The following is a 23,997-nucleotide window of genomic DNA, read 5'->3' as shown; positions in this document are numbered from 1 at the left end:
CTTGAGGAATGGCCCGCCAGATAAATGGCACCCACGAATGGCATTCCACCCGTGATGCCTTTGTAATACAGCTCACTTGAGGATCTGGAAAACAAGCTGACAACACTACTTCTACTACACATTGGATGTCAGCACATCCTAACTTGGGAACCAAGCTGATGCCGAGTCGCACAAAAAGCTCAAGAGCTCCAGTTTGTGCTTAGATTAAAGGACATTTGTTCCCGCCCCTTACATATTACTGAAGCGGATCGTCGCCCCTAACTGGAGAGCAGATATTCTGGGAACTGACAAAAACCTAGTCTTCCTGAAACGCAGAATGCAGCACTGAGCTGGACCGGTATCAAACCGCAAGGGCAGCAGCTCCCTTAAGTCTTTTAGACCACTCTAATGTCATTGCACTAGGACACAACGGCAAAACTCGTGAAGCCACGGGATGACAGAAAGCACCTCCCCTGCCAGATGGTAGTTCTGCAGCCACAAACGATGCCCCTTGCTGGGGTAGCCTGATGCACCTGGACCCTTCCCAAGCTCTGTCAGAAAATGCAGGTGGTCCACCCAGCCCTGTGGAGACTAGGCAGCGTGGAAGCACTCTCCACTTTCGCTTCCTTCTTCCATCCCCCTGAACTCCACCACTACCCTCCACCCACCACATCTGCCATCTGCCTCACTGACTCATCACAGCTTGGGTGGTTTTTCTTCTTGTCAGCAGGAAACGCTTCCTGGCTCGCTCGGCATAGCTACATCTCCCCTGCAAGCTGCTGCTGCTCCTGCTGGAGGATTCCTGTGACGTAGCTACAGTGATTTACGGCAGACAGGAAAGCTTAAGACTTAAGGAAGCTCAACACAGCACTGCCTGGAGTAGGGCTGATGAGGGCAATGTTAATGTTACATCTCCTGAGCTGCAAGTACTGGGTGCTGCTGAAGATGCACTTAATGGGCTCGAGCCAGAGCAACCCTGTCACAACAGCACTTCCACTTGCATGCTTCCACTTATCTTCCTGATCGCACAGAGGGAACTGCATGCTTGGGAAAAAGCCTTGATGTGTGAATGTGACAAGGCTGTGCTGCAGATCCTGGTGTTTCTTTCCAAGGGCAACAGGCTGGTGGGAAAACTGTTCGCCATTCTTTGACAGAGCCAGGGGTTATTGCATCCCCATATTCACTGCCTCCCACTCTTGTATAACCTGCAGTCTCTCCTTCCTTGGAGAGGAAGCTGTCCCTTGGAAGTGGGTGCTGACAGCTTTGAACTATCTGTAAGTTGTACATCGCTCAATCTGGACAGCTAGTCAGCACCAAGAAGCTGGCATGGAGCATATCCAGTTGTCTCGGCTTTAGAAGTCCATGGAGAGGATTACCCTGCCTTCACAAGAGCTGATTAGGTACGTGACTGCACTAGAAAAAACTGTACCTAAAAGCAGGGCAGGGAACTCTGACCTAATCAGAATTTTGCAGGAATAAAATCCACTTCAAGTCTAGGGTTTAACAGTCTTTGGCAACGGGGTTAAAAAAATATGTGAGCTTTTGCACTGCTGTAATTCCAAACACCACTGCCTAGCATTATAGTATAAATCCAATAGCCCATAATTATCATCTACCTCTCCAGAACCGATGGTAACTTTACACTCCTTTATCTGTGAGGAAACCTTGTTACACTCTGCACTTACATTCATCAGATTCTGTAAAAAGCAGGAAAGGTGGTTTTCTCACATATGACGGCCTGGCAGATTGCTACACCTTTCAATCTGTTTCTTGTTTTAGGGAGGGTGATAAGGAGGAAGGAAGGAGGCAAAAACCACACAGGTTTTGGAGCTGCCAGCACAGCATCTGTCTGCAGACAAGCAAGGAGTGTTTCCAGCACAGAAGAGTACTTTGGCAAGCCACAGTCAAAATTTATTACTCCAGTGTGGCATGTAGTGAGGAGGGGGGGTCACAGGGGAGACTTCAGGTCTGCGAGCAAAATTCCAGTTCATGCCACTCAGGCTCCTGTGAAATGGAATGGTTCACTGTGGTGAGCTGTGCAAGGCTCAGGCATCCCTGTCTGCCACCCACTGCTCAGAGGTCGCTGGAAACTTGTTCCCTGTTGCAGCACAATCAGACTAGTAGACTGCAACAAGGCTTGCCACCCTGCAGCCTCTAACCAGTGCAGGGAAGGTCCCCTGATGAGATGCTTCAGATGGGCCCCGTGCTGCAAAGGCTGCAGCGTTTCTTTTAGAAGTTTCTGCAGAATATCAGCCCATTCTGGTTTTTGGCACAGGCTCCTGGCCACAGGTAGGGGAACGACAGAACAGAACAATACAAATAATGGGGCAGACCACAACATTTATTGGAGGGAAGTGCTCTGGCATACTGCAGTGTTTACACAGTGAGGAGATGACCCCCTACTTCCTCAGGATCTCAGGTACAAGGAATTTTTCACGAGTAAGATTTCATTTTCACTTGGGAAGTGCAAGCTAACACTGCAAAGTTGTCCAGGTGCCTCTGTTTCACTGAGTCCAGTGGTACTGGGAGTACGAAATACCTCTGAGACCCTGCACCTCTGCCCTGTGTGTGTTTGGTAAAGAGCCAATTACCCTAAACACTGTACCTTTACAAGTATTAGAGGTAACAGCTGATGCTTTTAAATTCGTAGCACAACTGACAACTGCAAGACTAGAGTCCATAAGGAAAAGTGGGGCATTTTGCTTTTGGAACACAGGCAGGAGTCACAATCATTTCTCATCGGGTATTTTCCCCCTGCACAAACGGAAATTTTAGGTCTAGGATGCCTTAACCCTTAGATACCTAATGTAGCAACAGTACAACTGAGGTCAGGACACTGAACTGCTGTTAGAAAAGATGGGTACAGGAATTCTGTGGACCTACACACTGCCATGACTGTTAGGAGAGAGGAATGACAGCCCCCTGAAGCAGAATGCAATATTCATCGAGACACGGTACGGTCACCAAGAGGAATACATGCACAGCATCCTGCCTCGAATCTGATCCTGAGGTGACATGGCAGCCAGCAGGACCTTGGCTTTTCTGCTGATGCTGCTGTCAACATCTGCAGCTGCAGTGATGCCTCAAGAGGTCAGCATTGTAACATCAGTAGGAAGCTCTTTTTCAAGCCACTAAGCATACGTTTCTGAACAGAACATCCTAGGAAGCCAATTTCCCAAGACACTGGAAGGCCATTTTCCCTAGGCAGCAAGCAAAATCAGCATCCCAGCTAAGCAGTTGGCACGTTAGGGAAATACATCCTCTGGAGCTGCCAGGGCAGTGCTTTTCCAGCTCACTAGCCAAATCACACAACCAGCTAGAGCCATTAGTCCCTTGACCTCTTACTCAATCATAATTACCTACATTGGTTCATTTGAGCCATCTGACCTCTCTTGTCTCCCCTACAAAGCCATCCCCAGTAAAAGAGCTGCCCAAGCAAGCCAGGTTGAGCAGTCACCACAACCGGCCACAGCCAGGAGCCCAAGCTTCTTCAATACCTAACGGGTAGAGGCAGTCACCTCCAGAGCACAGCTGAGAAGCCTCGGACCACAGCTTCATGAACCTTTTCAGCTGGCACAAGCCAGCACTGCAGTCAAGAGTTCCCTGTCTTTGTGTGGTTGCATCGTGAAATGGCTTTAACTAAGCTAAAAAACCCGGCTAGTCTGGACGCAGCCCAGTGTGTGTGACCCTGAGCCACACTAGGGAGGGATGACAAGGGTGCTGGAAAATGTTAAAAATGGAGAGAAGGGAAGAGGGGTGGCAGGACTGCCTCTCTCTGCTGGCTGGAAAAGGTCAAGAAACTGCTCAGGCTAAAGGAACTCCTGAGGGACACCAGCCTCCGAAGTGGCAACTCACCCCTAAGGTGTGAGCACTTTCTGCACCGCTCCACTTGGTTCTGCAATGGTCCCACAGCTTTATAATTTCATTGCTTTCCTTTCTCTCCCCGAGCCAAAGCAAGAAGCACAGATCTGAACAGGGAAGGGACTGCAGAATTGCTCCCTGCACCATTAGCTGAAGCAGCCTGTGGACTGTGGCTGAAATCCTCCACGCTGTTCCCCATGGAGCAGTGCTGCTCTCTCTCAATATGTCTTAGAAATTTCATTATCAGACAGGAGTCCGACAGTGTTTCCAGTTATAACAGTGTAATTTGTGTGGCTGAAGAGAATTTGAATCCCAGCACCTTTAATCTCACAGTATTAAAACTGTCCTCTTTTCCCTCTGCCTGTCTACCTTTCCTTGGTTTCATCCCTTTCTACAGTTTGGGCAAAAATTCTACTACCTGGGGTATTGATTCATCTTTTGGACAATCCTGGTATTTACCTGGCAATGAATTAGCAGAGCTTCTGTTAGTCGTTAAGCCTGTGTGTCCTCCCAATAGCCCCTCAGAGACAGGAATGCACTTGAAATGCTTTTTGCAGATATGGAAGCTGAGACATAAATGTACAATAGTCCAGATCCATAAAGGTATGGAGGTTTCTAACTTCTATGCATGCTTTGACATGAGTAAGTCATTAGCCCAAATGCATGTGGTTAAGAGCAAAAAAAAAAAAGGCAGAGAACACTGATTCCAGCTCTTCTGAACTCAACTCTCTCTTTTGTCATCTGTCCTCTAAAGTTGCGTTGAGTGATTTTTTTTCCTCCTTGTGCATTAAAAGGAAGGTGGGAATGCTCTGGAGCTCAGTGTGCTCATTTACATTCAAGCAGGTTTTATGCTTGGATTTTGCTGAACTAGAATCAGGACATCACTGGGCCCCGTACTTTAGCAATAAAACTATAGAACAAGCTTTTCCAACCGATCTTTTGGGGATATTTTCCCTTCTTTTTAACTTGTTCCAGTTGTACATACTGTCCTGGCCGCATTCCTAGAGTAAGCACTGACAACTGTTTCATAGCTGAGATCCTCAGACACCGACGAGCCAAGATACACATACACGCACACGCAGAGGCACACACAAAGGAGACAGCAGAAGGCACTAAAAATAACTCAGCGAAATGAACAGCCGCCAGAGCGGGCTCGGGATGCAGCAGTCATTCCCAAGCCTTTTCCTGGAGAGGGACTCACGCTGCTGTGCACCAAGGGAGGAGGGTGCTCTCCCAGGGCTGAGGGGAGGGAGGATTTAAGCACTGTCTCCCCTTGCACATGCTTTGAGAAGCCCCGAGTCACACGTAGCGGGGAGCTCAGCCCTGCTGACCGGGGTGGAGTGCAGGGGAAGGGTTAGACCACATCAGCTGGGAATGTGACGGCTCTGGGAAGGGTCCTGCTGATGATGAGTTGGCTGAGGCAAGAGCAATCCCAGAAGTGGCACTTTTGGCAGGGAGCGGGGATCCAGGGGAAGCTGCACAGCTGGCGCAGCAGAGCTTGCGGACAGAATTCTGCATCTAGAGGTTTCTGGCTGGGACTGCTTCCTCACGGCTGGGCTGCACGCACTCCTCAGCCCAGCCCCTATCAGTGCAGCTGTGATGTGAGCCCTGGTATGGAGGGGTAGCTTCTCAAGGGTTCATATGCTCCTTGGCAGAAAGACCTTCCAATTGCTGAGGGAATTTGAGCAGCATCAGACAATCAGTGTTTGACTTTCTCTGCTTCGAAACAAACACACCTTTTCTCTGCTGCTCACGCTTGTTTCATTCACTCTCTCCCCACCAACAACATTGCTGTACAGCTGTCTGTTCCCAACTACTAACAGTCCTAGGAGAGCTGTGTGTGCAATACCTCTTTTCCCTGACATTTTTTACTAGGAAACAGTCGTCCCATCTGCTTCATGAAATAATTAAATGGACCTGATGCAGCCTCTTCTCCAGCTGCATGTGGCTAACTTGCGTCCCAAAAGCAAGCATCGCGCCTAATGTACTTTGACAGGGGCTTCATGGTATAAAAGTGGGTCAGTCCAGTGCTGACACTCTGAAGCTTCCTTCACTTCAAAGCACTTGTGCTTTAAGCTCCTACTGAGTTACAGACTTAAAACTGTGGGTCTGGCATGGAGCCATCAAGCACGAAGAACCTTATTCTTCTACGAGGTTTACAGATGCCATGGCTGGGATGTTTGGGATGGAGAAAGGGCAGATTCTAACCCCTTGGGCTCTGTTAATGAGACACGGGCAGCTCAGCAGAATAGCCATTGTCTGGGCATTTCCCTCCTTTCATCTCATTGTACTGTTAATATGTCCTGTGTTAGCCTTAAACACAGAGCTGCACACAACTCACTGAGTTTTCTCCCAGCATCAACTGACCACAGCAGTCCGGCCAGTTTGATTCACTCACAGCCTTGCTGGTGTCCGAACATCACAGATTTGAATGCCAAGCTTCAGAGGTATTCCACATCTGCAGCAACAAGGTTATACATGCAGGCTGTTAACAGCCAGGGTCTGAGTTGCCAGAGCGCCTCAGGACCCTGTCTGCCCTCCCTACAAAAACCTGCGTTATCCGAAAAGAAGAACAAGGCATCTGGAGTGCGGGACCTTCATGAGCTCTCCTCTTCCTCTGATGAAGAGGTCTCTAACCTCATCCTTCTACATACTTCTTGTACATCTCTGCTCTGAAATGAGCCAAAAGGCACCCATGCAACAGTACACACCCTTTCACCGAGTGGCACCTCCTCTGTAAGCCTGTGGAAATCCGATTTCCTAGCACACATGATGCATCAGGGCTGATCATGGTGAGTACACACTCACAGCTCATACAGTTCAATACTGTTGCAAGAGGCAACAATAACCCGCAGCCCTTTGCTGCTCTCTTGGCTACGTGATGTGCAGGGACTGGAACCCAAGAGACAGTCCATTCACGGACCCCACCTTCGTGCAGTGGCAAGTAAGCCAAAGACCGGAGACCTTTCATCAGTGCTTCAAGAAAGAAGTTGCCATCAGCACACAAAAAGACAAGAGGAAGAGGCATCTTACCATATGATAGTTAATCATTTCCTGCAGGCTGTCTCCAAATTTGTCGAGGCACTCCTGCAAAAAAAGGTAAAGAGAACTGGCAGTGAATAGAAGCAGCTGCCCTTCATTCCCAGGGGTTCAACGGCTGAGAGAGATTCTCATTTAAGCCACTGAGGAGCCACTCCACCATTTGGCAAGGTGGCATTTCAGAAATGCCTGACAGTGAAGCCATAGGCTCCCTGTCCTTTCCAGTTTAGTGCTGAAATCAACATGTCAGCTGTCGCTTGTGTAGGCTGGTTACCCGTGCTTCCTAAATAACTCATGCTTACTGACCTAGATTCCAACAACCTTGCCAGCACTGTGGCTTCTTAAAAGTCCAGTTCTCCCTGCAAACAATGAATCTCACTCTGACCTTTCAGTATTGCGTATCAGATGGTCTCTACATTCCTCCAAAATTAAAATTCCATACTAAACAGCTACTTAAACAGTACAAGGGTCTTGGACATACGGTCCATTCGCGGTATCAGGAAGATTAAGACTGCCCAGCCCTCAGTGTGTCCCATGCTCCATCCCCCAGGATGACTTACCGAAATCATTTCATCCTTCTTGCACTGCTGTGACAAGTCCCGGACTCCGCTGACAAAGTGCTTGTTCGTGGTGATGTAGGCTTTGCCTGCTTCTATCATCCCGCTGCATAGCTTTACCAGCTGCGCAAGGAGAGAGGCGTGAGCTGACCACATCAGACCCAACTGCAGCCAGGCAGGTTTTAATCTGCACCAACCCCACAGCCCAAGACCTTTAGAACCGGAGCCATTCGTGTTCCTGGTGTGGCTACATTAGCAATCCTGCCTGCACATGGCAGAAACAGGGATGCAAATCCCACTTCTCCGGTACGTCATGCTGTCAGGGTTTCGCTTGTCACTTAAGAACAACAGTTGCAGGCTGTCCCCTGAGGACAGATGAATCAGGGCAGCCCATTTTTTCCAGTGGGTTTCTACTGCTCGTTCTATCCTGAGGCATCAGGACTGCAATAAAAGGAACCTGATTACACAGACTGACTGGGGAGAGGTAAGACTCCTTGGTGCTGGGTGGAAGTGAAAAGCTGTCTAGAATCTCCCTGCTGGGAGCGTACTGCTCTTTGGGATTGTCAAGTCTCTGAACCCAGCTGGCTGTTCTGTATACTTGTAGAGCCTTGTTTTGCTCTTCCCTTGGAATGAAGGGAGCCAGCATTCAGCACTCTGATGGTTTTGTATCGTGTTTTCCTTAAACCAACTGACCAGGACTGTTTAAGCTGTGCCTGCTGCATGCAGCCAGGGAAAAAAAAATCAATGTTCCCTCACACGCAGGTTAAACCATCAGGATTTAGATACCTATGAATCAATTCCCACCATTCTGCAGCCCTGGGAAACTTTGCTGAGACACTGTAAGGGATCACAGTGTGTCTCTCTGGACTGCACGTGACTTAGCGCAGTCTTTCTGATGGACCTGGAAAGAGCTTTGTTTGGAGAAACGTTAACAACTTTAAGCAAGCTACACACGCTCCGATTCTCACCCCCAGCCTTCTCAGAGTGAAGTTAACACTGAAGTCACCTGGAACTTGCAGCAAAATGGGCCAGCTTCCTCATTTTGGAATTAGTTTGCTGCAGCAGAGGCATACATCTCCAGACAGCCTTTATCCACTTCTGATAATTTAACAGCTGCAGGGAACATTCCCAGACTTCCTAGCCACAGCAAAGTGCCTTAGCATGCCTGGAACTGGCTGTAAAGATGGGAGCATTAGCTTAGCCAGAGTTCCTGGCCATTAGCCTATCTCCTTTCAGCCAAAGCTCCTTGTAAAAGGTTACACTAAACAACTTAAGATAAATCCATAAACCAAAGGCCCAAGGGATCTGCAACAGTAACAGCTGGCCACTGAGTAAAAAATTTTAATATTTTGGTTGGTTGGTTTTTGTTTATATCATCACTGTTCTAGGCTTTTCAACTAAGTTGAAAACTTCAGCTGCTGATAACAAACAACACTTGGATCTGAAGTTTTCCATTCTCAAAATCCAAGAGCTTTTTAGGGATATTAATCTTACTAATGAAAAATGGCTTTAGAAATTTTTCCCCATCAACCAGCCTCACCTACAGGCTGGGAATGAGCAGCTCTCAAGTCTGGCTCGATACCAAAGCCCCACTGAAGCATGATGTGCTGGTTTTGGCCTTGGTGCTCATTTATTTATGTAGCCACAAGGCTTTGGGGTCTAATCTATATGCATGTTTTGCAGAACAAGCTGGCTTGCCTCTATCTGCAGTTTTGTAAAAATATATCTGAGTATATCTGAATGTATAAATATATATGTAATACAAATATACAAATATAAATATCATCACACGTGGTATATCTGTGTATATGTAGTATATACAGTCTTCACTCTTTCACACTCTCATCCTCTCCTGTCCACGTAACTTGACAGAAGAGCATTGGATGCTAGCAGGCTATCCCGTCCAAGCCCAGAGAAGAAAAGCAAACAGATGCAGTTCCTGTCACATCTGGAGCCCAGACGTACACTAGGCATTTGGACAGATCCTCTGGAAAGGAAATCCAGCCTATTCTGCAACGTGGCGGTTTCTAGCATACCTCTGTGCAAACACTTGTGGCCAAGGCTGTGTAGTAGCTGAAGGCCATTCGGCACAAGCACACTCCCAAGGGGAGCAATGATGACTTTGCTGGTGGAGCACAGGGCAGAATGAAGGAAATCCCCCTGAAACAGAACCAAGCCCAAATCTCTTGTTCCCTTGAATGAATCATTGACACCACCCTTTACCTCCATTTCAAACAGGTGTGAAAAAGTTAACTGTTTATCAGCTAGGTGCTCAGCGGCACAGAAAAAGGCAGAGAAACAGTCAGTCCTCGCCAGCTTGCTGCTCTTTAAGAACTAGTCATGACAGTTATTTGGGTACTACTGAACGACATTTACACCAAGCCCTGAAAAGGCTGCCCTGGGCTTCCACCCAGCCTGGACACGGGAGGGGAGCTGCGCCATCCAAGGCTGATTTTTCAGGGGGGTGACCGAACCTTGTCCCAAGTTACCCTCAGAGAATTAATTTGAACTCCAGCCTCACTTGCCTGATAAGCCTGTTGCTGACAGTAACTGAGCCAGCATTTTGCATGACCACTCATGTCTGCAACAGGCAGGGAAAATGATGTATGCAAACAGAATGAAATGTTGGCCCACTCTGCACTTCCAGAATATCACCCCATAACTGCTGTCAGGGGAAGACCAAAATTGCATGAGACTATTGTTTTAAATGCAGTCCTCACCCAAAGGAGCTCAAATCAATTTGCAACAAAGCACTAACAATAAAAAGCTGAGAGCTCTGAACAGCTCTTGTACTTCCAGCCTACTCTCCTCGCTCCAGGATTGTTCCTCACACCAAGTTGTCTAACTACAGGGGGCACTGGCAGCAGCAGTGCTAGAATCGGAGCGAGTTTCTCCCCACGCTTTTTCTTTAGAGCCTTAGTTTAGAGGAAAACAGATAACCTAAACCCCTCTGCAGCTTTCACCAGTGAGACTAGTTAGCTTGTGCAGATCACCATTTCAAGCAGCTTGATTAGTAAATAGGTTTTATAGGACACAGCTTTGCCTAGGGCTTGTGACTTCAACAAAGCCCGTTTCTACATCAGACGCAGGAGTTTTATCCCTTGCTGGCTTTGGGAAATCTCGCAGACAAAAAGCCAGCAGCTCTTCTGGCTCCTCTTCTTCATTTTACACTGTTCTTGCTTAGAAACAACTTGGCTGGTGGCTCAGACATCAACAGGAGTGGGGGTGGAAAAGCCGCCTTCCAACATAAAGCCTCTGACTTAGACCCAAACTACCAACTGGATGTAAAGAATCGCCAGCATAAATGCAAAATGGCCAAACTGGTCCCTGAGAGGAAACTTCCAGCGTCAGATTGCAGCTGTGGTGCACAGCCTGGCTGAACATCAGACAGCAACCACCACCATCAGTCTGAATCTGGTCCCTTGTTTACCTGCCAACGTCTCCTTACACCCCTGAGCTGACGCAGCGGTGTGTGGACTGGTAAGGGCTCCGACCCCACACAGCTTAATATCACAAGCAAGATGGTGGAGAGGGGAAACAGCACCGAAATAACTTGCCAGAGCAGGAGAAGCAGTGTCAGTCCCCTGAGTTCCAGGGGCAGCACAAGAAGGCCATCATCCAGCATTGGGAGCCCACCTGGACCTCTTGTCCTGACTCCTTTGGCAGTCACGAAGGAGCCCTGACAGGTCCCTTTCAGCAGAGGGACACGTGGCCCTGCGGACAAGCCCAGTGTCCGACACATCAGTTTCCTGACAGCCTGAGATGGGCTCACTTTTTAGAGGAGACTGCTGGGGCCAAACTCCTAAGCAGGAACTCATCAGCCCCTCTTCAAACCAATGCACCAAGCTGCCCCACCTTACCTTGTCAAGCTTTGCCTCTATCTCCACCACATCTGTTTCCACTTCATCAATGGTTGCCCTGTAACGACAACAGCGAAAAAAAATAATTAATTGATTGCTTTTGATGACTGGGAGAGAAGCCAGGAGGTCCCGGATGACTGAAGATCAGAGGGACTAAGGCATGTGTGCTGGTGGTGGACAGGAGGAGGGATTCACGCTTCCCACTTTGGAGTTCCCCGCTGCTATGTAAACTCAGGACTGACTGACTCGGGAGAAGGATCGCACCTCATCAGGAATAAATTCCACAGGGCTGGGAAAAGAGACAGATATTATGCTATCTTCTGTCAGCGGCATGGGGAAATTCAGGTGTGCTGTGGCAGCCACACGCAGCAAACTCATTTAGTGGCCTTGTTCTGATTCTGCAGGCAACGTTGTTAATTGGCAGTAATGCCAACTGACACAGAAATAACCACTGTTACACCTTAGCTATCCAGTTGCATCCATCAACAACACAAATTGCTTACTTCAGTACCACCAAAAAACATTTTCTAGGCTATAACTGTGCCTGAAGTGCAGCCACATGGCAAATTATGTCTTTTTCACCTTAGGAACCATCACTCAAGCAGAAACACATCTTGGTCCTTTTGCGGTTGAACACCTTAAATCCCTTTCACACATGTGGGTCTTTGCTTGCATACGGATAAATCCGCTCCACGATTATCTGATCTGTTTTCCTTCCACATCACTGGACAGATATGACAGTAAGAGGCTATTAGAATCCCGCTGCAAAGGTCACCGGGCCTCCCTCACAAAATGAAATATTAACGTGACATCAGTCATTTCCAAGAGGCATTCCCGGGCTGAGGCACGTGGTATGAAATGCCTTTTTGGAGGCTGAAGTCTGACAGTAAGCCCTGTAAACCTGAGAGCATTCCCTTGCAGAGCTGCTCACTGCTGTATGATGTCTACACTTGGACGGTCGTTTCTTTAACCACACACCTGGAAAGGTGCTAAGCCCCACACCACCCTTCTGCACCAAGGATATGCAATCCAAATGTCACTGCAAAGAGCTTCTTAAGTTGGTGGGCTTGTAATTTATGTTGGTTCCTGAAATATTACACTCGGGCTTTAAAAACATCCGGCACTGAACATGTGCCAGCTGAAAGAACAGGAGGGGAGAGATGTGACTTAAAGCCCCGTGAATCCATACTGCTATCTCAGCAAAAGGACAGGGCACCCACAAACCAAAGGGAGCAGCAAAAGTCCTGGAGGAACCATTACCATACGTAGTAACTCCGTGCCGCTCAGGCTCTTGGTGTCTTCAGCGAATAAGGGAATGATGAAGATAGTGACTGTCTTCGCTAAGGGACATGTTTGTAAGAGAAGGAAGGATAAATTTAAGAAGCAAGCCCAACAGGTCACAAAGCTGGGGTCTAAATCTAAATTTCTGCCAAGCTGAGGAAGGGTTCAGGCCAACAACATGGTACTTGTATGCACCTTACAAAGACTACACATAACCAAAGCAGCACAGCGCACTCAGTAACATCTATTCTAAGCATTCTTCAACGGGAACAGGCATAATATTTTACACAGGTGAGTGCAGTCTCCATCTGTAAGCTATGAGACCACCAACGTTTGCTACAGTCCTGTGTAATCTGGGTGGAGCACGGAGGAGAGTCTATCCTCACACAGCACTGGCCTCAAAGAACGTGAGTCTCGTCTTGATGAATCTAAATTGGCTGCATATTCAAGAACCATGATGGAACAGCTGGAACTTTCCTCCAGATACTCCTGTCTTCCCCTTCCACTTCTCTCTTGCTCCCAGATGATATCATTTACAAGCAGAGGAGTCTCTCCTCCATCAACGCCCCTTTCCATTAAAAATTCCTTCTAGTCTGTGGTTTGACCATGCTGCTCCCAGCCAGGGAGGGCAGAAGGGGGATGCTGGACACTTAAAGGCCACTTGTGACTCCACTGCTGCCCTTTCCTCATCTGGTTTCTTATAATGCGTGACTCCGAAGAAGAAAAAGGGGTAGGTTTACTGTTACTAAATGAGCTGCGATGTTCTTCAGCACCGCAACCCTGCCAGTGCTGTGCAAGGAAAGGATGTGTCCCTCCTCCCTCCATCCAAGAACTCTTGATGTCATCTCAGCAAACAATACTCCCTACATCTTAACGTAAGCAGAACATCAAATCCAGAGGAAACAGGCTAGGTTATTCATCACCACTATATATGGCAGAAGACAGCCTGGAATCTGCTTTCATTCAAAAATACAGTACGCAAGAAAATACAACTACTGCCTGCAACTGGCTCCTCCACTTCCCGCCATGCGAGGACAAATAATACTTATAAAAAAGCTGGCTGCCTGCTGAGCACTTTAAATGAAGGACATTTGTTACACCTTCCCTCGCCCCACACATCACTTCTTTCTCCCTAGGCCCTTAATAACCAGACAGCCTTCTCCTTGCCGGGACACCCGGCGTAAAAGATGGTGAGGCTGGAACTTCAGACAGAGATTTCACCGACACTCTCCATCTCAAGCCAGCCCTAGCAAGCAAAACAGGAGGGCAGCCGAGCACTCTGCTTCTGCAGGGAGCAAGCCCTCGGCTCTCTGAAGTTGCAGTAATACAGCGTGGCTGCTCGGGAGTGTGCTTGATCCCTGGCCTCCTCCTGTATCTGCAAGGAAGCTGGCAAGAAACCAGGGCAGAGCAGGCAAGACAGCAAGAAAATCTTCATGTTCCAATTGACCTTTTTCATCTGCAGTTCCTTAAAACTGTAGATAGCTAGAGACTAAATCTGCAGCCACCATGGTGGGAGCAAGTCTTAACGTATAGGTCATATTTGTGTAGGAATTCACTGAGACAACTCCCCGGCAAGGAATACTTCTGTGCAGAGTCCCAACTTCGCTGCAGTTGCAGGGCTCTCAGTTTCCCTTATGCAAAGGAAGGGAACCGGTTGCTGCAGGTTTACAAGCAAGTATAGTTTTCTATAATAACAGCAGAAACACCAAGTATAGTGCTTTTTTTTTTTTTTTTTGCACTTTTGCGTTTTCAGGAACAAGCTCTGTCTTGGAATGATGCTGTAATGCTAGCCTTTGCTTTCTGCAAATAGCTCTCTGTCCCACCACAGGCACTTGGAAAAGAAGGAAACGCAATAAGGACATTATGGACTAACACAGACCCATGTCCAACCCCAGCATTGCCACTACTGTCTTTCCAAGCCCTGGCCTGACTCAGGGACTCCTATAACGTGAAGCTGCAATGGTACTGATAGGTGGTGGCTTAGGTCCTACTACCCTAGAACCTACTAGAGAAAGATCCAGTCTGTTCACGGAAGCCATACGACCAGAAGAGATGCTGCGAACTCTAACAGAAGGGTCAGACAACAGATTGATGCCATTAGAGAATGAGGGACCCCTGCCTGAGCACAACAGACGTGTCGTACCCTATTTCCTTACTGTGTTGCAGTGCGCACCTGACCAGGCATCCCACTTTCCTTCTTCCTGCTTGTTCTGTGTACAACTGGTACCCATGCCACTGGGCAGCAAGGGGCTTGCCCAAAGAGAAACTAAAGGAACAGATCTTATTGCAAAGCTCCTTTGACAGTTCACAAAAGGTTATTTTGGAAGGTGTTTTTAACAGTGGTCTTTTCATCAGCTTGAAAATAGGAATTTCTTTACTTTTCAGTCCTGCTGCAGCATTCCTTTGAACAACATCCCAGCCAATAGGGAGGTTTCATAAAGTGGCTATTGACTTAATTCCAGATAAAGATATATATAAACAACTATTTTCTCCCTAATTAGAGAAAACTCAGGTGTCAGTATGGCCATCTTCAGCACAAACACCACCCACAAGAGTATTTCAAAGCTTTGCAGTATTCTCAGTGTTCCTCATAAGCTTCAAAAGTGTCAACTTGCAAGTGTTGGAGGAAGACGTAAAAACTTAAGGCACCGCAGAAGGGAACAGGTGACTTCTAGAATACTGGATGTTCTGTCAGTGTCCTGAAACACAGATTGACCAGGCGGCTGGTTACTGCAGTGTCAGCACAGCTAAATGACTTTGCCTTTCTGTAGCAGTGGCAGAAAACGCCATCGTGAAGATTTCAGTCCTCTGTGCCACAGCAACAACAGCCCAGGAACCTTCTCCAGCAGACTGAAAAATAAGTGCTGGTTGTCCTTTCTTTGCTTTCCTCCAACACTTCTTCCAAGCTCTTCCTCGAGCAGCCCTCTGGGAGCAGCCTCTAGAATCCAGGCAGGAATCTAAACTCCTTCACCCTCCCATCAAAATCCCAGATCAAAACAGAAATCCTGGTGACTCGCTATGAAAGTAAAGGCCTTTGTGCCCTGGGCTCTGGCCACCATCGATCTGCTACCAGCTCTTTGAAAACACAGCCAAAAAAGCAGCTTCTTTCTCTCTAATAACGCAGTGCTCAAGCTTTACTGCAACACATATGGCTGCCCTATACACATGGCAGCCTGGCTGTGCCAGGGGCAAAGCTTTTGAAAGAACTGGAATAATTAAAGAGTTTCTTTGAGGCAATTTTTTTCTCTTGCAGCTATTTTTGTTCTCTGGGTTTGGAAGTCGTGTGCCTTCATGCACTGCACTCTTATCGCCAGATTCAATTTTTCCACTTGGTTTCTTCATGCTTCTGATAGCTGGACATAATAACCAGCTTAAAAAAAAAAAGAGAGCTGGGATGTCTGGGGATGCTTTTCTTTTCAGGAAAGCTAGAGCAGCCATTGTTTAATCTGCAGACATCAGCTAGAGGCCAGCCCAGCAAGGCCGTCTAGCAGCATATTTCCTGCCAGAAGGTGGAGAAAGCACCTATAATTTACTCCCCGTTTTTATCATAACTTAAGAAAAGGAGTTGATATATTTGGACTCTGTGTGGAGGAGGAAGACATTTTGGGTCTGGTATCCACTAAGGTATGAATACAATTGCCTATGGCATGAAATTTGACCTTTATTTTTGGTGTAGAGACTTGATATAAAAGGCTCCAAGCGTTTGATTTCAAGGACAGTGATCTCAGGGACCTATTCAGTTCCAGGACTGTAGTGGAGTTCCAGCTTCATTACAGGAAGCAAGGATGATCATTCATCCATCCTTTCCAGTTACATGGTGCTTTTAGAGCTGAGTGAAGTCCTTGGGGAGAGGAACTTAGGAGGCTGAGATGTGACCAGGCATAGTGCAGCCATGCATTCATCTTGGATAAACTAAGGGATAGACAAAAGCACATCAGTCCTCAGTCAAGCGCCTAGCCCCGACCCTGCAGTGCCTTTTCCCACACACCTGGTCTTGTTGTTTTTCTTTCTGCAGCTCTGGCCCTTTGCTTCTTAGAGAGCAACAGAAGTTCTCTAAGGGCTGGGAGAAGGTTGGAGCAGAGCAGCAGTGTGCAAAAAGAGAAACGGTTCAAATTCCTCCCCCCCTTCCCTACCTTCTCCTCGTCCCTGACCAAACGATGCCACTGCAGGGCCTGCCATGGCATGGGAGAAACCAGGGAGCAAAATCTAGATGTAACAAGTGCTGACTCCTTTGCTCACAGACTCAGGCTGTCCCTCCCCAAAGTGATGTGTATGAACGCCAGCTAACTTCGTTATGATCTGTAAAGAATTACCAAATTCTTTAATACTTGATTTCCCACCCCTCAAGGGTACAACATGCCTAAGGCCATCCCTTAGGAGTTTTGGCGTTCAAAATGTCCTTATCCTGCTCACTGATGCCGTTCCAGAGTCCACTGATCATGTTTTTCTGGAGAAATAACAGGTTTCAGTGCAACTGCTTACTACAGAACACAAGGGCTAAATTCTCTGCCAATTTCATTCCTAAATTTAAATCCTCCCACTGTTCCACCAGTGTGTCATAGATATAAGACAAAACCCTTTCAGTTATACAAGCAAGCTGAGGACCTGGAATAACTCCACAGGGATGAGTAATGCCACCTCAGCACTGCCGATCCCACTGCTCCATCCTGGAGGAATGCAGAAGTGAGGTGAGCAGGCATGGCAAGTAGCACATACGATCCCTGCTGAACCGACACGCTTGCCATGCCCACAGCACTTGTGACTTCTGACACAAACAGAAAACCCCAGGCGCAGGCAGCAGCTGTAGTGCGTACACGGGGATGCTTGGCACTTAGGGCTCACATGCTCACCCAGTTGGAGGCATCTGGCTAAGAAACCAAGTGATTCTGACAACAGAGAATTGAATCCTTTCACCCAAAGAAAGTAATATCCCAATTGCTGGGCAGCTAAAGGCTGTGTAGTCATGTCCTGGCTGGGTGCCCTTGGTGTTTCCTGATGCTGTGCTCTTCCTGCTAATGCTTTTCCAGGCCTTGGGCTATTTCCGTCATGAGGGGAGAGAAAACAATCCACGACCTCATCTGCTAGTCGTTCAGTGCAAACCGGAGCCCCTCCAACTAAAGAGGTGAGGCTTGAGTTTCCTTGCTCAGAGAAATCAGTAATTCCCCACAGTCCAGAGGGTTTTGCATCACAAATTTTACTTTGTCCTTTAAAGAAGCCATGCAGAAGCATGATTTTTATGTGACAAAAAATCTTCCCAGAAGCATTTTTCTACCCCTTGGGGACAGGAATAATAAGCTATACTGCTATCAGAGAACAGGGTCCGTGGCCAGGACAACTCTGCCTTTCACCTCTTGTGGCATGGTGCTACTAACCTTCATGAGATGGTTCCAGCCAAGCACCGGGAGAGTAATCGCCTGCATCCAAAAAGTGATCAAAGCAAGAAAGTCCCACTGGCAAACTGATGCAGAAATCGAGTTGTCAGCATCACTACAAGCTGAGGCTGGGTGTAATTGTGTGGCTGCCTAGAACTGCATTTTATAAGCTGTGCTTGGAGCGCAGTTAGAGGGACAGAACTGGTAGAAGAGGACGGACAAAACCGGAGGGGAAATGACAAGCTGACTCAAGCTGACTGAGGGGCACTGTGACAGGTCAGCCATAAAGCCCTTTTTTAAGGTAGATTATCATTAGTCACCATTTGCTTCTGACTGCTGAGTAACAGTCTTACAAGAGATGGTTTGTGAGTGGAGCCATGAGCAGGCCTAGGAAAGTTGCTATTAGCTGCCATCGAAGTCAGCTCTTAGCCTTGACTTCCTCATTGCTCACTGATAAACATTTGCTTTGCATTGACATTGCAAGTATTCAGTGATTAATCCATGTTTGGCAAACTCCAGGGGAACCCCAGGTGACAGTCACGTATTCGATTAATAAACCTTAGCATTAAACAATATCACGTTACTAACCAGCTTGGGCATGAAGTGATCAACAGACATTTCTCAGAGAGGCCTGTCTGCATTTTTTACATTTCTTTTCCTTCATGGTGGAATAATGGTCATGATTTTCTTGAAATTTTTTGTTCACTGAGTGCCTTTGACACACACACACACACGTCCTACAGGAAGGCAAGTAAAGCAGAAATCCAACACCAGACTAGGTATTAAAAAGTAAGAAAATGACCTCAAAATGCTTGGTTACCTCTGGCAACTCTATGAAGAGGAGAACCAAAAGAACATAAAATGTAATTCCAAATTATTAGCTGCTATAATAGCAACTACTTATACTTGCAGCTGTCAAAGCAACTCAGAAAGCTGACTTAATTAAACATGCCCTTCTTTTTCCTTGGGAAGTGCATTTGGTTTCCCTCACTTTTCTGGCAAGGAAACTGAGGCACGAGAATACAAAGACTAAGATCTTTTTTTTCAGTATTGAAGTTCAGAAAATCACAGGGCTATTTTCTGCATGCAGTCACCAGATTACAGGTTGTTAAACTGGTCAAGTAAAGGGCTCGTTTGGCCTAGAGGACATTTACATACAAAGGCTGTTGCATTCACTGTCTACAAAAAAGCTGCATTTTTACAGTCAAGCATGTAAAAAGCACCTCGGAGGCTTTTGCTTTCCAAAGGGCCCTCCGAAGGGTACATCTCTTTGGGGCCACACAGTTTTGCAGTGCATGAGCTGATCCTGCTCCAAGTGATATCAGCAGGACAACGTGGGGTCCAAGCCAATTCCCATTGCAGCCATCGTGGAGATATCCCTTTAGCTCAGCAGGAGCAGGAATGTTTCTGGAGCGCCTGCTTCCCTCCCTCTAACTCCATCGGTGCCAATTCTAACTTGGGCTGATTTGCGACTCTTACATATGTGATCTAACTGCTACATCGTGTTACCGCTCCCTTACAAGCTGTCTGTATCGCCCTGCATGAAACCCTCCCCCAGTTGGAGAGAAGGAGAAGGTGTAGCCCTTGAACTCTGAACAGACCCCCACCTGCAGGCCAGCTGTTCCAGCTGCTGGCTGGGATGCACGCAGGCTCCCGCAGTTTCAAATCCCTCTTGCCTGGGATGAGTCATACACGGAACGGGAGCACCGCATTCAAAGCAGCGGGTTTACCTGGCGCCCCACCTGAACAACACGCCGAGTGGGCTGATGAATTCCTAGAAACCCACCTCGCACCACGAATAACTGCAGGCGCATGTGCAGAAAACCTGCCTTGCCAGCAGCAACAACAAAAAAAAACCCCAAAAAACCAAACAACTTTTAAACCAATAAAAGAGCTAATCCATGCCTTACAATGACAATTCCTCCACAGAAACATCTTCTGTGGCCAGGCAAAGGGCTGCCTCATGAGCCTAATGTTTTTGGAAGTGAGCCACTGGCATATCGAGATCAAAGACAATGTTATTTAGCCACCTGGAGCATTCAGACCTCTGTTTAATATAGCTCCAAATCAGGCTCCTAAGGGCCCTACTATGTCACTAGAGAGATGTTCAGGGTCTCCTTTAGTTTAACGCCGTGGGACAGAATGAAACCCGCGCTTTCCAGAGCTCCAGATAGGAAACAGGAATTCCTGGATCCTATTCCTGATGGCCACCGCACACACGGAGGCCACTTCCCACAGTCTCTCTGCCCCACTATCACTATTAAAAGACTGAGAAAAATTAATCCTCCCCTCCCTCAAAGGAGTGTTTGGAGGATTTCATAAATAGTAGTTGCAAAATGTTCAGAGAGTGAGGCGCTGTAGGTGTGCAAAGCAGAGTTATTATTTATTAAATCTGACTGTGTTCGATTTGAAATGGAGTGAAAACAGCATCCGCCTTGCTGAGATTCGCTCTGCCCCTAACTAGCCAAGGATGTTTGGCATAGACACAAGTTGTTTCTCATTCAACTCCTTCTTCCAGAACCATCAGCAGCCTGACAAGGTCACTAACAGCTGCCAAACTGCCTTCCAAAGGAGCACAGACTTTCTCTAGAAATTAAAAGGAGGTGAGTGTGTTCCTTCAAGGAAAGAGGCCTGCAGGGGAAGATGGGATTTTAAGTTCTGCCTCCACATCCTCATCTTCTGCAAGATACTGGACTTCTGGAGGTTTAAACTGAGATGAAGTAACAGCCAAGCACTGACTACTACTGACTACTGGTCACTCTTTGGAATTTTTTTGCAAGAGAGAAGAGCGCTGCTTTCATTGCACGGTGAAATACGCTGTGGGTGACCCTGCAGCAAGTGCATTAGTTTCATTTCCTTTTGTGGGCTGTTACTTAATATAAAAAAGAGAAAAATAAGGAACCTTACACAGACAGCCTCAACAAGACTCTTAAAGCAGTTACTAACGTCCCTAAATATCTATCTGAAAGCTTCTGTGCTCTCTAATATCCACTGTTTTTCCTCCTTTCTTCAAAAGAATAGGTATACTTTGCATCTCTGTCAATGCGAGCAGACAGCACCATGGCAACAGCTCCATGGTGACAATATCCATGACAACCAGATCCTGCAACTGCGATGGCTTCCCGTTCAGAATGAGAGCTTGATTTCCATGGCTTTTTGCATTTGCTCATGGAAATAGCATGGGACCAGTTAGGAGACACTTAAGCATAGCCAAAGGTTTCTGAGGGTAATGAGCAGAGCATACAGGATAGTGCTGGAAACCGTAAATTCTAAGGAATAATCAAACTGGAGAGTGTCATTAAAACCAGCTCAGCATCCCATCTCGGCTGGAGAGCAAAGAGAGACTAGGTGAGATGCTTTCTCAAGGCTACAGCCGCAGCAAGCGTGTAGTTCTCACACACAAGGCAGCGGAGCAGCCACGCCAGCAAACTGCCATTTCAGACACACACACACACACAACATACTGGAGATTTTAATCCCTTTGCTGGTGCTGGTTCTGCCAGGCTCAACAACCCACAGGAGCATCTCCCACAGGGATCTGGGAAGGGACTGAAGAGCTACCCTGGATGAGGACATATACTCCCTCCATTAATGCCAGCCACTTCTGAAACCACCAGCTCTCTGAAGACTTGAACGGAGCCTCCTATGCTCACATGCTCCACAAGTTGTGTAACTTAGGTGGGAAAACTGAGGCACAGAAAAAGGGCACTCGTCTTGCCGAACTTCCAGAAGCAAATAAGCACAAAATCCCCATGAATTCTGGTCCCTGTCTTCAGGTGGACTCCGGTTGGAAGAGTCATCCTAGAACTGGGAAGAGGGATGGCAGGGTGTGAAACCAACCAGGAGTCGGGAAAAATACATGGAAACCAGATTCCATCTATAGGAAACCTTCCCATCCCCAGCCCACTAAATCCTGTTGCTCTGTCAGCTAAGTGTGGCTCTTAATACACCCAGCACTAATCCATCCCTGCCATGCCCACCAGGCAAACACCACTGCCCTCCCCCCGTTACACACAGTAGTGGGATGCCTAGAGCTAAAAAGTGTTAAATTGGGATTAAGTTGCACCTGAGGCTTTAGTGGCTCCCTGGCTGATGTTCGGGGTAGTAAGTGCTGCTGCCATCTGCTTCTCCTTTGGTGCTTCTCTATTACCTCTCCCAACCAGCCCTTCACCCCAGCTACCCATGTGGGGCAGGCACAGCCCTGCCACGCTGTCCCTTGAAAAATCAGCCGCCACCACTTCTCTCAAGCTCTGTTGCACAGCAATTTCTAATCAAACCACGCTTGCCCATCACATTTCCACCAATCTGCCGATCCTTAGCCTTTGCTCTTCCACACCTCCATTCATTCTCTTCAGAACACCTGGCTCTCCACATGGTGGGGGAAACACACACACACACACACAAAAAAAAGATTGGCCTGGATAATTGAAAACTCTGAGGAAAGTCAAATCCAATGTATTACTTTTCAATTGTTGCCTGGGTTTAAGTTTGCTGAAACAAGCTGCCTTCATAGTCTTAAGTCTGAGATGCACAAATTAGTCACAGCACATGAACAACACTGTCCTCAGTTGTCTCCCACTGGTCCCTCTTTCCTTCCAGAGTGGAAACAGTTCAGCCAGATGTTGAATCCCTTGGGCCTTAGTATCCATTGTTCTTTCATCAACAGCAAGATCAGGACAAACTAAATTAAAACTCAGTTGCGTAGAAGACCAATGACTCCAGTAATGCTTAAATTGTATTCCAGAGTAACAAGTTCTCAAAGTGCGAGTTTCATTTCTCTTTCTGTGGATCAATGGCAAAACTCTGCATTTAGCACCAGGAGGATGAAATCCCATCTTTCTTGTCCTTATGAGGGTTCCTACTTTTACTGATAGTGGTCTGGATCAGGAGAAAGTGACATCAGGGCAAGCGCCCCTCCATCAGCCCCTGAGCCTGCTGCTACCTGCTCGCACCCATCCACACCAAGCTTCTGAGCAGGTTCATTGGCTTCCTTCAGATTCTTGGGTAACACAGCTTGTTCCCTTGTCTCCTTGTTATTTATCCCCTTTTATCCCCCCCTGCAAGCTCCCTGCCTTCTGTTTGTGTGTAGGGGTGGGGGGAGTTCCCACAGTCCCTGCTGGCTGCAGCACTCTCTCTAACAGAAAAAGTAAATGTTTATCTGGTTCTTTGGTGTGTATATCACTGCTGTGCTTGCAGCTCAGTAGAGAAGTCCTGGTGCAGCTGGAGTTAACGCCACAGAATACCGTAGTCCAAGGGTGGGTCTAACTAGGCTGGAGAGAGTGATGTTCAGGGACTTGGAGCAGGAGCCTGGGAGCCAGGGTTGTATCCTTACCTCCGGCTATGACTCAGTCATGTCATCAAAAATACCTCATAATCGCTCCCTGCCTTGGCTTCCCCGTCTGTAAAATGGAGCCGCTTTCACAAAGCTGCACTGTGAACTCGACTTAATGACAACTGCGCCCCATTCAGAGACCTTCAGATCAAAGATAGTGTGAACAGATTACTGTTAATATGGCCAGAGATTTATTAACGCATCCCCAGTGCTGACAAGTCAATAGCCTTCCCAAGCATAAACGCTCAACACGGTGCAAACACTGACCCAGATTTTCAGTAATTATGCTGGAAACTGGCACATGCGAAGCTTTTGCTCTCTGGCTTTCAAGTCAGCAGCGTTCACGTAAGCAGAGGATATACAGCTACCTTTTGTTTCAGAGCTGTGCCTTTCCTCCCACCACTCAGTGTTTCAAAGTATTAGCAAGACCAGACCACAGACTGTTCTCTTTTTCCATCCCCAAACGGAGGTCTCTGCTGCTGGAGCGCAAGCAGCACGTTTGCTAGGTGCAGAGCAAGGTTTGAAACACTCCACGGCACTTAGCTTCTGCCCAGGACAGGGCAGTGCTGCTTGTAAATCCTCGGTGACTCACTGCTCTACAGAGTGAACACAGGGACCACCACGGAGGCTGGCAAAGACCACGCTCCTGATGCCAACAGTGACCTGTCTGCAAGTGAAAGGAATTCCCAGAAGACATCAGCTCAATCGTCAATGGA

The 23,997-nt window shown here is 47.5% G+C and overlaps 1 protein-coding gene across 6 annotated transcripts in view; it reads right to left on the bottom strand.

Moving 5' to 3' along the window:
* Positions 1–23,997, bottom strand: part of ACAP3 (ArfGAP with coiled-coil, ankyrin repeat and PH domains 3) — a 96,757-nt gene that overhangs the window by 44,096 nt on the left and 28,664 nt on the right. For all 6 annotated transcript variants that reach the window (XM_055706260.1, XM_055706262.1, XM_055706264.1 and 3 more), the window contains exons 2-4: positions 11,297–11,354; positions 7,440–7,559; positions 6,874–6,927 (exon numbers count right to left, since the gene is read on the bottom strand). In XM_055706260.1, coding sequence (XP_055562235.1) covers positions 6,874–6,927; positions 7,440–7,559; positions 11,297–11,354 — 232 coding nt within the window. The remainder of the gene's footprint in view (positions 1–6,873; positions 6,928–7,439; positions 7,560–11,296; positions 11,355–23,997) is intronic.

This window comes from Falco cherrug, chromosome 3 (assembly GCF_023634085.1).
Source record: "Falco cherrug isolate bFalChe1 chromosome 3, bFalChe1.pri, whole genome shotgun sequence".
Taxonomy (NCBI): domain Eukaryota; kingdom Metazoa; phylum Chordata; class Aves; order Falconiformes; family Falconidae; genus Falco; species Falco cherrug.
Note: the sequence above shows the minus strand (reverse complement) of the source record. Positions and strands in the feature narration are given on the sequence as shown.